The sequence below is a fragment of the Zingiber officinale genome, chromosome 9A (assembly GCF_018446385.1).
Source record: "Zingiber officinale cultivar Zhangliang chromosome 9A, Zo_v1.1, whole genome shotgun sequence".
Lineage (NCBI taxonomy): Eukaryota > Viridiplantae > Streptophyta > Magnoliopsida > Zingiberales > Zingiberaceae > Zingiber > Zingiber officinale.
This window is the reverse complement of record NC_056002.1, coordinates 22,960,875-22,975,274: the sequence shown is the minus strand read 5'-3', so window position 1 is coordinate 22,975,274 and position 14,400 is coordinate 22,960,875. Positions and strand designations below refer to the sequence as shown.

General features: G+C 41.6%; 1 protein-coding gene across 1 annotated transcript; it reads right to left on the bottom strand.

Annotated features, from left to right (window-relative positions):
• Positions 1-9,396: 9,396 nt before the first annotated feature.
• On the bottom strand, positions 9,397-13,463 carry LOC122019882 (vacuolar-sorting receptor 6-like). Its single transcript, XM_042577469.1, has 13 exons — positions 12,929-13,463; positions 12,006-12,698; positions 11,837-11,925; positions 11,674-11,743; positions 11,331-11,414; positions 11,185-11,261; positions 11,017-11,098; positions 10,759-10,841; positions 10,618-10,681; positions 10,386-10,514; positions 9,912-10,021; positions 9,724-9,829; positions 9,397-9,641 (listed from the first exon to the last, which is right to left on the bottom strand). Exons 1-12 carry the CDS (start codon positions 13,215-13,217, stop codon positions 9,725-9,727), a joined length of 1,875 nt encoding a protein of 624 aa, XP_042433403.1. The 5' UTR covers positions 13,218-13,463; the 3' UTR covers positions 9,397-9,641; position 9,724.
• Between the last annotated feature and the right edge of the window lie 937 nt (positions 13,464-14,400).

Genomic DNA, 14,400 nt, shown 5'->3' with positions numbered 1-14,400 from the left:
CCATGGGAAGTGCCTCCATGCACTCCGAGGTGCCTCCAATGCACCTCTGAGACGTCTCCTCCGTCATGTCCAGGGCGCCTCCAAGCAGTGATCCGAGGTGCCTCCGTGCACCTCCGAGATACCTCGGACATTGTTCATCTGAGGCTGATTTTTACCATTTAAACCCTACAAAAAAGAGTTAATCTATAAAACAAAATATACCCTGCAAAATAGAGTTATCACAATTAAAATAAAGTGATTATTAATTAGATCATATTTATCCAAGAACAGGATCTAGTCATGGTCTCAGCTTAGACTTCTAAAATGGATCTAAGTTGGACCAACACTTAAAGTCTATAATCGGAACTCATCCTCACTAGATCACTTTACTCCAATGACTTACCTCACTTACCATGTAGAATCGTTTGACTCTCTTTTGATCTACCAGGTCTTCCTGCAAGTTGTCAAGTCCACAAACCCAACTTGATTTCGGCCAACTGTCAATTCCCATAGACCCAACCAGACTTCCCGCCGAATATTGAGTCACACCTTGACTTATCTGAACTTTCCACCAACTATCAAGTTTAATAGGCCTAGCTGAATTTTAGCCTGGTGTCAAATCCTCTAGACCTGTCAAGTCCTGCACACTTGATAACAAGGTTAAACAACACAACATCTAATTTTAATCTACTTGAAATTCATCAAAACCTAAGTTTGACCAATGGTGCTAATTGTACGAATACTATTTACCAACGACTTATGAATAAAGTGTTCTAGAAGTAGCTTGAATGTAATATAAAGATATACGTGGATGACATACTAATTAAGTCACTTTGGTTGATCAATTTTTGCACCGACATAGAGAAAACTTGCCAGACATTGCGAGAGTACGGGCTCAAGTTTAAACCTAACAAATATTTATTCGGAGCCAAGAGCGAGCACTTCTTGGACTACATAGTTATAGAGCGGGGAATCGAGGCTGACTCGAGTAAGGTGCAAGCTCTATGAGATATGGCTCTCTTGCATAATCTAAGGGAGGCACAACATTGACTAGGCAGATCACAACATTGTCTCACTTCATATCAAGCTGACTGGAGCTTACCCTTTTTTAAGATACTACGTCGAACCACCAAATTTCAATGGGATGCTGAGTGTGATAAGACGTTCGAAGAGTTAAAAGATTATCTATCACCCTGCTTGTACTTGCTAAATCAATAGTGGGTGAACCTTTGTGGGTGCACTTGTCTACTATTGAGAGTGTCGGGTTAATATTAGTAAGGCAAGAGGGGAAAGAATAACAACCTATATATTCTTAAGTCATTTATTAAAGGATGTTGAATGTGTTGAATCGATATGCACGTAAGAGGGGGGGGGGGGGGGGGGGGGGTGAATCACGTGATTTTTGAAAACTCGTTTTCTTGTTTTGAAATCAAAGTATATGTAGCGGAAATTAAAAAAAAAATAACACAAGAAAACATAGGCGGTTTTACTTGATTCAGAGCCTTCGGCGACTCCTACTCCAAGACTCAAGTCCTGCAGACCTATCGATGGATAATTCACTAAAAGTCTCTTTCGGTACCTCCAGAAGAGATAATCGAGTACACAGAAGAGAAGAGAAGTGTAATAGACTGCACTTCCCGTTTGCAGAATTTAAGTACAAAAAATGTTACCGACACTTAAGGAATGAAGTAGCTTGTTCGTGTGTCGATGTTGGTTTGCCGGCCACGATCAAAAGTCCTTAGAGCAGTCGTCAAGCACAACAGCTATGTAGCAGAGTCGTAGCAGGAGTTCGGAGCTGTCGGAACCTCAAATGGATGCGTAGTAGCTCGTATATGTGTTATTGTTTGAAGCTTCCTCGAGACTGCCTTATATAGGGCATTGAGGGTGCCTTCCATAGCCTTGGAAGGCGCCTCCAATGGGATAAAGTTTATCCCGAACAGTCTGGCTCTTATCTGCGACGATGTCCAAATTTCATCCTGCGGAAGACACCTTCCATGAATAGTACGAAGGCGCCTTCAGACACTGTTCATCCGAAGAAAAATTTACTCCTTTGTCCTGCAAAACAACGTTAGTCCAATAAACCAAATAATGACTTGCAAGACAAGTGTTAGCACAATAATAATGAGCAGTAGTAATTAGTTTCTGTCCTCCCAAAATCAAGAACTAGTCAAGGTCTCAGATTAGGAATTCGAAATTGACCTAACTTGGACTGACGCCTACTGTCCCCTTAACCTGGACGCATCCTCACTTAATCACTCTCCTCAGTGACTTACCTTTACTTAACAGTTTGCCAGTTATCCAGTCCGCAAACCCAACTAGACTTCCTCCAGATATCTGGTCGGTCCGTCGATCTATCTAGACTTTGCATCAGCTATCTAGTCGGTCCGTTAACCTAGCTGGACTTTGTTAGGACCGAAAAGTAGCTAGGGGGGTGAATAGCTCTTCGTGCTCTAGGTGCTCGTCGTTGCTTGTTTCTTCAAAGATGCGCAGCGGAAATACAAGAAACAAACCACACAACGCTAACAAGGTTGGTTTACTTGGTATCCACCTCACAAGAGGTGACTAGTCCAAGGATCCACACCTACTCACGCACCCTCCACTATGTAAACACTCCTTTTCGGTAACTACCGAAGGCGGAGAAGCCTTACAAGTTCACACTATAAGAAGAAAGGGAAAGGATACACAAATACAAGCAAAAGCTTACAATGAGTATGAAAACTCTAACCCTAGCTTTCTTCTTCAGCTGTAGATCCGCCTCTTGACTTGGAAAACCTCCAAGAACCTTCAAGAACTGGCGATCTGATCTTTGTGGAGAAGCTGTGGAAGCGCTGAAGTGATCTGGGATGAATCGGTGACGTTCTTGTGAAGGAAATGAACGCATGCGGCTTAAATCGACGCCAACGGTCGGATCCCGATCGATTGGATTGCTTCCAATCGATCGGGGAGGCTTTGGATCGATCCACGGATCGATCCCGAGCGCCTCTGTACTTTCTGGAATAGCCTGGATCGATCGGTGGATCGATCCGGCTAGCTTTACCAATACTGCCCCAATCGATCCATCGATCGATTGGGACCTCGATCGATCCACCGATCGATCCGGAGGGGTTCTGTTCGTTCAATCGATCGGCGAATCGATCCAGATCTGCTGGATCAATCGGCTGATCAATCCAAACCTGCTGGATCAATCGGCTGATCAATTCAGATCTGCTGGATCAATCGGCTGATCAATCCAGATCTTGGTTTTTGCCCAAAACCAAGTCCAAAGCCCCCTAAACCAACATCTAGTCAACCATGACTTGTTGGTACATAAGACCTAGCATCCGGTCACCCTTGACCAGCTAGGACTCTCTCACCAAGTGTCTGGTCAATCTCTTTGACCCACTTGGACTTTTCTCTTCTTGCCAAGTATCCGGTCAATCCCTCTGACCTACTTGGACTTTTCTTCCTCGTGCCAAGTATCCGGTCACTCCCTTGACCTACTTGGACTTTCACCAAATGTCTGGTCAATCTTGACCCATCTGGATTTCCCCGTGCCTGGCTTCACTCACCAGGACTTCCAATCTGCCTAGCTTCACTCACTAGGACTTCTCTTCTGTCTGGCTTTACTCACCAGGTCTTTCACCTAGCTTCACTCACTAGGATTTTCACCTGGCTTCACTCACCAGGATTTTCTTCTGCCTGGCTTCACTCACCAGGACTTTCACCTAGCTTCACTTACTAGGATTTTCCTCACTGTCTAGCTTCACTCACTAGGTCTTTCCTTCTGCCTAACATCCCAGTTAGGACTTCCCAGTTAAGTATCCGGTCATCCTTGACCTACTTGACTGTTCTTCAATCAACCTTGCATTGTCAAACATCGAAACTCAAACCAAGACTCAAGCTTGGTCAACCAGGTCAACCTTGACCTGAGGGATGTTGCACCAACAGACTTCCCTCAAGATATCCTGTCGACCCGTCGACTTATTTAAACTTCTCACCAGATATCCGGTCGACCCGTCGACCTATCTGGTTAACTCCTGCACACTTGGTAAAGTGGTTAGATCACAATTATACCTAACTTAACTTATTTGTCATTCATCAAAACATTTTTTGGTTAATTAGTTAATGGTATGGTTAAAAATTGTTTAAATACTCGAATTAAATTCACTTATATGTTAAGATGATCTAAGCTGATAATCTCAGGCTGCTAGCAGGAGCTGGTTTCTGTTAATTGTTGAGTGCAGTCTGAGTAGACTCGCATCCGAGTCACACAGTAGAGAGGTCGATCGAGTAGTAAGGCCGAGCAAGTTCGGTCAAACAGAGAGTTGACTGGGCGAGAGGCTGGCTGAGCAAGCAAATAGGTCGAGCGAGCTGATGTCGGTTAAGCGAAGAGGTCGAGCGGGTAAGTGGATAGGCAGACCAAGCAAACGAAGAGGCCGACCGGGCGGACGAGGAGACTGACCGGGCGAGTGGACGTAGAGGTCGAGTGAGCTAACCGAGCGTCCAAGCAAGTGGTCGGTCGGGCTTTGACGCCGAGTGGGACTAGCAAAATAGAGCGAGCAGAGGACCGAGGAATGCGCTTGACGCAGTTTCCTTGAAACAGATTCGCTCCACCTCTGACAGTGCTTCGAGATTTACACGGGTCGTCTGTTTCTCAAAATACAACGGTTAACTGTGATTCCACCAAGCACTGGTGGTCACGGCGAATTGAATGGTACCCGAACTATCATGGGCACTTCGTCGAGCAGAAGTTGCACGACAGGGGAGGAGGGAACGTAGGAAGAGAGCTTCTGCTGCTTTTCTATGTGTGTCACCTTTTATATAAGAGCTCAAGACCAAAGAGCAGTGTTAATGATCGTTAAAAGATCATTATTCGCTAGCCGACAATAGTACCCGAACTATCACAGACACTTCGCCGAGCAAAAGTTGCATGACAGAGGAGGAGGGAAAACTATCTATGTGTTGACGCACAAGTCGTGCCCATACACGAGTCAACATGGTTCAATCACTACAAAAAAAATACAGTTTTATTGATGGAATTACCAACGGGATTTATTATCCATTGGTAATTTTTGACTTTTCTGATGGGATTGTTATTCCGTCGGTAAACCTAAATATTACTGACAGAATTATATATTTCGTCGGAAAACTCGTAAGTTTACCGACGGAATATATAATTCCGTCGGTAATATTTAGGTTTACCGACGGAATTGTTATTCCGTCGGTAAACACGCCTAAAAAAACCTAGCAACCCTTCCCTTTCTTTCCACACGGGCGGACGACGACGGCTAGCGTTCTCCTCCGATTCGCCGGTAAGACGAATCTCCCCATCTCTTTCCTCTTCCCTCGATGGCGGTTGTGTCGGCCGCTAGCGGCCCGCTGGCAGCTGTGCCGGCCACCAGCGGCTCGCTGGTAGCTGTGCCGGTCGCCAGCTGCCCGCTGGCCGCTGTGCCGGATGCTGGTGAGCCGGCTGTGCCAGACGCTGCCGTGGTGGATGTTGCTGTGTCGAATATAGAGATGTAAACCAGCCGAATCGAGCCGAACAATATTAGACTCGAGCTCGGCTCGTTTAAGTTATATTCAGGCTCGAGCTCGGCTCGAGCTCGAATCGAGGTTTTATCACAAGGCTCGAGTTCGGCTCGTTTTAGAATTATCAAGCTCGCGAACAGTTCGAGCTCAGCTCGTTATTAGCTCGATTATCAAAGTTAATGAGCCTAACTTGTTAAGCAAGCTCAGGCTCATTTTCGGGCTCGTTTAGAGCTCGTTTTTTGACTCATTTTAAAGCTTATTTTAAGGCTCATTTTAGAGCTCGTTTTTTTTTCTCGTTTTAGAGCTCATTTTTTGGCTCATTTTAAAGCTTATTTTAAGGTTCATTTTAGAGCTCTTTTTTTTTCTCGTTTTAGAGCTCGTTTTTTGGCTCGGTTTAAGGCTCGTTTTAAGGCTCATTATTTTGGCTCGCAAGCCTATAAACGAACATGTTCGCGAGCTCACGAGCCGAATATCCTTAAGCTCAAGCTTGGCTGGATAAAACTATCGAGCTCGAGCTCGGCTCGATATGATAAACGAACGAACTCGAACGAGCATTTTACCGAATCGAGCTCCGAATAACTCACGAACCGTTTGATTCATTTACATCCCTAGTCGAACACACTGTTGTGTCAAACGCTAGCAGAAGAAGGATGGGTCATTTGTTGATTCTCGATCTCAAACTCTACATGTAAGATTATTAACTTTATTACATTTGTTCATTTCTATCTTAATTAGTATTTAGTAATACTGATTAAATTGGATATTTTATTTTTGTATATAGCAACAAATGACAGAAAGGGTGGCTCAGGCATCTCAGCTATCAACAGAGGGGGGAGAGTCACAGTCTCTATCCACCGACACTCTAAATGAGATTTATTATGATGTTGTCGGTGGAAGGACAAAAAACTCTACCCTCTACGACCTTGGCTCTCAAGCCAAAGTTGCATTTGATTGTCTGAGAAATCTGGTGGACCATGCTAGTTCCTCTTCTTCTAGTGAGATGCAGTCTTTAAGACGTGAAAATCAAGAATTGCTCACTCAATTGAAATCAATGGATCAGAGGATGACCGATATGGATCAGTGAAGAGCTGATGAGGAGAAGAATAGAGCCGAACGTGACAAGAGTAATGAAGCTCTGATGGCCCAGATGCGAGAGATCGTGGTTAATTTCACCTAGGCATCACATGGTTTTGAGTCACAGGAGACTCAAGATCCATCAGACGGTGATGATTAACATTTTCTGAGGTATGTTCAATTACACTTTAGTTTTTTATTTATCATATTTAGACCGTGGTAATATATTTATTCTATTTTGATATTATAATATGCTCATTTAATTTCTAAATATTTTATTAATATATGTTTCAGGATTCACGTTCGGTTCTATTTATATATTGGCTATTCATATCATCATATGCTCATTTTTTGTTCAGGTATCATTTTATTATAAAAAAAATTCGTTATACATATATGCAAAATTATTTATTTATACATCAACATGATCATTTAATATTTGTCTTTGAAGGCGCCTCAAATGTAAGAAATCTGATTCTGAATAACTCACTTCTTATCTACGACGAAGTCTGAATTTTATCTCTTTGAAGGCACTTTCTATGGCACTGAAGGCACCTTCCATGAACAGTGCGAAGGCTCCTTCCATAGCATGGAAGGCACCTTGGGTACTGTTCACCAGAGACATTTTGTGCTTCTTTTGTCTTACAAAAACTGTTAGTCCAATAATTTTTAAGACAATGTTAGTGCAATAATAATAATAAGTAGTAATTGGATCATGTCTCCTTGAAACCAGGATCTAGTCAGGGTATCAATTTAGATTTCCATCTCAATTTAGGTTTCTGAAATGAACCTAAATTGGACCGACACCTACTGTCCCTTCAAACGGGGACACGTCTTCCAGTAACTTACCTCTACTTACCACGTGTAGAGATACCTTCCGGAATCACACATCCGTACTTCGGGAATCAAACATCCCAATCTACCGCAATCGCACATCCAGTCTTCTCCAATCGAGAATTGTGTTGGTGTTGCAAGGTTGCAAACATAGTCCCACATTGAAAATACATGGGAAAGATCATGGGTTTATAAAGAGAAAGATATCTTCATTGGCATGAGACCTTTTAGAGAGAGCCCAAGAGCAAAGTCATGAGGGCTTAGACCCAAAGTGGACAATATCATATCATTGTGAAGATATCTAAATTCTTTTCGATCCAACAAATCGCACATCCAATCTTCTCAAATCGGGAATTACACATTTGGACATCCCGACTCATTAGAATCACATATTCGATCTTTAACCAATTAGGAATCAAATAACCAGCTGATAATGCCTCTGTATAGATTCACAAGTATAGGTGCTCGGTTAAATTAAATTGATCATATTCTTAAAAGAAGAGCTCCTAATGAAGATGCGTTGATCAACCGTTATAATAATAGACACGCCCTTAATATATAATATAATCTTAGATCAATCGACTTATTTTAAATAAGTTCTGAAAATTAAATTTTTCATCCGTCAAGAAAGTTAAGGAAACACTAGCCTGGTGTGATAGACTCAATTCCCTACTAGACTCACAATGATGGTAGAACCACTCAACCACTTTCAGTGGCTTTGTCTTTATCTCTCTCCCCTTTCGCCCTTTGTTAAATTACGAAAAAAGTTTTTTTTTTATTTCTGTTGATTCTTTTATTTAATAAATTTAAAATACAAATGAGACACCCATCTCGAGAATATTCATTCAAAATATACGTAATTAAAAAAAAGGAAGATATTAGCTAGATGCATGCTATTTGATAACTATGTGGGGCCGGGCGACGAATAAGGATGATTTTTTTTAATTAAAAATTAATAATAATTTAAGTTAATTTTATTGCCTATGTTTTAGGGTGACTGATCCAACGTCTTACTTAAAAAAAAAAATCTATAAATATATTATAATTGGAGATTGAACCAATCTGAATGACAATTCAAACGTCCTATAATGGCCCGGGGACTAATTTTCCTAATTAAACTTCTTCTTGTTATTGTGGCCTGGTTTTTTCAGTGAAAGGAAAATTTGGTAGAAAAAGGAAAAGCAAAATGAGGGCTTTAGGTAAATATAGCCAGGCATTTGGGATTGGGGCACGACGGCGGTTGCTCTGGCCGGCGATGGGCGACCGGCGGCGTGACGGCGACCACCAAGCAGGTGGGGATTAGAGCATGGTGGTGACTTTTCCGGTTGGTCTTCTCGGAGAGTCGGGGAGGCAAGTGGATGGGTCGGCGGGGGCATCAACCATGAGCGACGTGCCGGTCTTGCGAGGGCAGGATAGCAAGAGATGAAGACGATTCACAGGTTGCATCTGACAGGTTCGCATTTACTTCGCTTCGTCAATTAGGGCAGCTCTGATATCGTGAAAGTATGATTAGGAAGAAATTGAGATTGGGAATAAGAAGTTTCTACGGTATTATTTGTGATCAATTGTTCGCTATAGATATAAGTTTTACATAAAATTTTCAATTTGATCAGTTCCTTGTTGATCGATTTTTCCTCTCAAAGCTTGCTTGATTATTCCATTTGCTTGCACTCAATTATGAGATTTTTCTTCTGTTCAAATTTCATGATTTGGATACAAGATACAGCTAAATTTGTTGGAGTTCAATCCGTTCTTGGAGGCACCATGGCTTATTCATAATTGTTTTCCTCTTGAATCTGATTTGGAGCAGGTTTCATTTGTCGTTAGAACATGAACATTAAGGGTTTGAACTAATGACTTTCTCTATATAAATATAACTACATTAAGATAACATTGAAAACGACAAAAATTTGCTTTTGTTTTCATCAAAAGAAATATGGCAGCCTTCTTTTTTTGTTTGAGGAGTATCATATTAGGAATTCCTGGAGTCCATGATGTATGTTTTGATCTTCCAAAAGGACCGTTTTGCTATGGATTAAAGGAGACCAAAAAAACAGATCCACAAAGTTTATCTTACATGCCAACAAAAAATGGTGGCTGGTGGACGTATCTTTCATAATGTATGATGAGTAATTATTCTGAAATTGATACCAAACATGACCTAGTAACTCGAAAATCTGTGGACTCAATAAAATCTCTCCATGAATTCTCAATGTCGGTATATTGAATATACACCTAAATTGCTCCTGCTAAAACAAAAAGAAAAATGCTTATCAGAAAAATGTTCAAAAGATTTCAACAGGATAGACCTGTAACCAACGAAGAGACCTTATAATGCAGTTGATTCTTGTCGTAAAGATTGGATCTCGTTGTTGTGGCTATCAAGCGGCATGTATTGTGACATAATAGCCATTATCTCAGAGTCCATGTAAGTCTGCAAAAGAAAGGTAGCATGAATTCAACTATTTCGTATAGGTCGGTTTACTTTCAAGTTGAGTTGGTAGCCAGAAACATACCCTGAGTCTGTATTTGTAGAATATATATCCTGCTAGTCCAGCACCAGCCACACATGAAATTACTATGATTGACAAGATCCATCCAAATTTTGATGCATTGTTACTCTTAGCTGCATTACAACAGAAAATCAATGATTCCGAATAGTATTTTTCCTAGGGAAAATAAGAAAAAAAAATCTATAAATGCTAAATAGATAGGCGATCCTCTTTAATATAAAATATTTCATTTCTTAGAAATAGGTAATTATTAAACAAAATATAGACCATATATAATTTGGGAATAAAGATACAATGGCCTTTTAAATGCAAAATGCACAGATTCAGACATTCATTACCAATTAACTAAGAACTAAATAAAAGATTATTTGATCAAATTAAATTTGAAAATGCATCACTTTAAAAATGTAACTATTCTGGTTCTTACATTTCTGTAGTATTCACTATATAATTGTTTTCTGTATTGTTTTTCCTTACCTATGCATGTATCCTCCCCCTTTATGTACACTAGGTCACCCTTGCATTTGCAGTCATATCCACCCCATTTGTTCTTACACTGGCACTCAGGGCAGTTGCAAGCAAGTTTCTCCTTACATTCATCAATATCTACCACATACAATAAAGACAATTATTATTAGAATTTTATATGAAATGCAGCAAGTTAGGAATCCCTTTTCCTTAAGATTAACTGCAACAGTCTAAAAACTACCTTCACATTTATAACCATCTCCATAGAATCCATTAGGACAGCGGCAACCAGTCAACTCTGAGTCCTTTGTGCAGAAGAGTAAGTTAGTTAGCTGCACTAAAGTGGAAAATTAAACTTGTATACAGTAGTTTATGAAGTTACCAAGCAAGCAGAGTATGTTTGTTTGTCTTTTGTCTCAGTCCAGCAACCTCCATTGTCCATTGCACATCTTCCTGGTCCTACCGCTGTGTAGACCAAAGTACATTAGTTCAAGATAATACAATTTATATAGCAGTATGTTTTCATCAATATGGATACCAATGAGGAATGTAGATTAAAGTGGTAAGAGGTAGACAAGAAAATTTCTGTAAATTTTCTTGTAATACTACTCTTAAAGCTTCTCAGACAGTTAATATTTACCTTTGCAAGCTATGTAGCCATCTCCTTCATACTTTACATTATTCACGACAGGACACACACACAGTCTACCTCTGAAGGTATCCTGCAGAAATTAAATTGACATAGTTTAACTAGAAATGAAACTTCCTCTCAACTCCTATAAACAATGTTAATTAGATGAGAATGCACCTTGCAGGCTGTGATATTTGACTTTGGATCCTGCCAACATCCACCGTTCGATCTAAGGCACTCATTTGTCTCCATATCTGAAAGACAATGAACCCAGTGCCAATCATAACAAGCTCCGGTATGTAGCTAAAAATTGTTGTTCAAACCTTGATTTAGGCATACAGGAGGCTCCGTAGCTTCCTTGAATCCTGCACATATAGCTTTGAGAACAGTCTTGCTCTCTAGTTTCCCTACATGAGAACAACAAAATACTTGTTATAAGTGCTACTAGTATCATGAAATACTTTTGATTACTCTAACTAAATGCTTAGATTGTAATTTTAACAAATGAGACTAGAAGGTTGAATTAGTTGTATTAATTCAATCAATTATTTTTCTTCTATGATAAATTGATAGTTGATCGATGACAGCCAGATGTTTTTTTTTTGAGATATAATCCGTCAACTTGTTTGCTAGGCGTGATTGAAGACAAGGGATCGGGAATCAAACCTCGATATTGAATATTATTTATGACCAAGGTGGGTAAAATAGTTACATCTCCACGAGAACCATGGCCAATCTATGTTTAGAGAACATGTCAGTATTTCATTCGGATATGCTATGGGAAATCTGAATCATTAAATACGCAGTAAACTCATTGTGTCTTAGTTACCTGTATTTCCTGCTCTATCTTTAGGACATCATTTTCAGCATCTGCTTCTGGATCACCCATGCATCTGTTAACCTTGTCCAGGGGCAAACCTGATACATCAGAGTGAGCCGCATGAGAAAATGCTTCTCTTTCAAAATGGTGGAGGAAATGATCAGCTCGATAGACTTGCCGAGGGACTTGACGACCTCTTCTGCGCAATCTCTGCTATAGCTCTTGTTCTTCATGGAGCACCTGACATGGAAATCAGTAACAAAATCCCACCAGACCCAGGGCCTCCCGGTCTCATTCCCAACTCTGTGAACGCAGAGCTGCCTCAAGTTCTCGATCACCACATCCTTGCCATCGTACCCCTCGCTGAAGTCCTGCTCGGGATCAGGTGCGCAGTATCTCCCCTTGTTGATGCACTGAGCTTTGCATTGTTTGCTGAGTAAGTAGGCATCAGGGCAGAACCAGGTGATGTAGCGCGGCGTGAACTGAGCGAAGCCTCCCCTCTCAAGCAGCTGCGCGTGGCCCTTGAAGTTCTTGACGAAGCTCATCTGGTCGTCGCACCGAGGGCCGCACTCGTCGTTGCTGTTGGTCCAGAACTCGTACTCCACCCGCTCGTCGGGGTGAGGCATCGACTCCCTCCAATCCAACTTTATGATCACCAGCTCGTCCCTCTTCGCCAAGGCCTTCTTGAGGGCCGCCCCGAACTCGCGGTTGATGAGGGCGGCAGGGATGTTGATCTTGTCGACGTAATCCGTGTTTTGGCTTTCCTCAGGGTTGTCCATGGTGAGGAGGGGCTCGTCGATGTTGTCAGCGACCAGAACTGCAGCTGCGCCAGCTTGCTGTGCGTTCCATGCCTTCAAAGCAAAGTAACAATCTGGAGCAAGTAGGTAACGGATTAGCCAAGCTCTTCTGCATGGTGCAATGCCTTAACATGGAGCGTTGACTTATTTTTTGATCTAGACATCTCAAAAAGTTTAAGATCCGAAAACAAACTTTGATCTATCTTTAAGAAATTCAAGAATGATGACGAACCAAATTGTCTATTATGACAGAAGAACAAGCAGCAAAAAGCAAAGCAGCAAGAAGCAAGAATTGGTGGCTCACCTCCTCGGTCAACTAGAAGGATGGCAGGGCGCCTACTGGCCCCCGTCTTGAAGGGCTCGCCGTCGAAAGCGTTGCAGGCCGTGGAGTTCACCTGGTACTTCACCACGCCGACCATCGTCCCGCCGTAGTTTGGCACACCGAAGTTGGCGAGCGCCGCGTCATGCCGCCCCTTTATGTGCTCCGGCCTGATCACCTTCACGGCGCTCTTCTCCACCACGAACCGTGCTGACGCCGAGCCGACGACCGCTGCCACCGTCAGGACGGCGAGCACGGCAGCAAAGCCGGCCATGTGCTTGCTTTCGGCTTCCCCTCCCCTCCTCACCGGCAATGAGCTTGGGCAGAGTTGGACCTCAGAGGAGGAGGAGGAGACTTGAGAAAAATTAAACTAGACAAGGATCAACAAGCCTCATGCATGGCGCAGTTGTTTACTGGTAGAGGTTTGCTTAATCTCTACTACTATAATAATTGTATTTGGTGATCATGTCATGTGAGGGAGGCTTCTGAAGTTGACAAGGAGAGATGATGAACCAACCACTGCCATGGAAGGTGAAAGGTAGTTGCTTATATTGCTAAAAAAAAAAAAAATGTTAGAATGGACAGGCAACCTGATGCACCTCCCGAGGTCAATGTTTTGAAACCTGATGCAAATTACATAAAAATTTGCATCTGTAGATAGAGAAGCAAAGGTGATGTTACGGTGACACAAACACAAATTACAAATTACCGGTAGAGGTTTCTTTCAAAGCCCTATTAACATTTTAATTAATTGTTCAACCAAATATCTTGACAATGGCCAGTGGTTCATCTGCACTGCGGTTGGTCTCATAAACTGAGTAATCAATGGATATTTAGTTGAGCTTTCAGAGTTTGCTTCATCAACCGTCTTTTGCATCCTCAAGCAATCCCATGTCAGCTTGGCATCTGGGCAGTATTACGACTTGGAGTTTGGAATCACTTTCGTGAGTTGATAAAGGTGAGACTTGCAACTAAAGGGTGTCCAACCAATATGTTTTTTTTTTTATTTATTTATTTTCTGATTTCTCACATTTACATTTTGAGTATATATTGTGTTGAGGTCATATGATTCATGACCTCAACTCCATCTCAACCTAGCCCATAATTGATTTGGTCATGACGCTACTCGATCACACAAGGAGATTTTCTAGATTAATCCACCAGTAGTTGATAGATTTACTATTTATCTCGTCTAGTATTTCGAGATGCGCCACGTCGTTTGAGTACTCTGCGCATATACTAATCATGTTAATATACCATACGTGTCTTCAAATGATACAAGTTTTTTGGTGATCTTGGTGTCATATGAACCCACTTACCATGAGCTACTTTCAAACTTCACTAGTTGTTCCATAATTGCATGACCACCAAATCTATCCAATTTAGTGAAATTAGACTCTACCTTTGCTCTGGGATAAAATTCACGATTGTGCTCCTTTAGGTAAACTAAGTTTGAC

What these genes read in the sequence shown, in the direction of transcription:
- LOC122019882 (XM_042577469.1), bottom strand. Translation starts at nt 13,217, where the DNA reads ATGGCCGGCTTTGCTGCCGTGCTCGCCGTCCTGACGGTGGCAGCGGTC. An exon ending in CCTTCTAGTTGACCGAGGAG is followed by an intron (nt 12,699 to 12,928) that starts GTGAGCCACCAA and finishes TACTTGCTCCAG; the next exon opens with ATTGTTACTTTGCTTTGAAG. An exon ending in CAAATATCACAGCCTGCAAG is followed by an intron (nt 11,099 to 11,184) that starts GTGCATTCTCAT and finishes TAATTTCTGCAG; the next exon opens with GATACCTTCAGAGGTAGACT.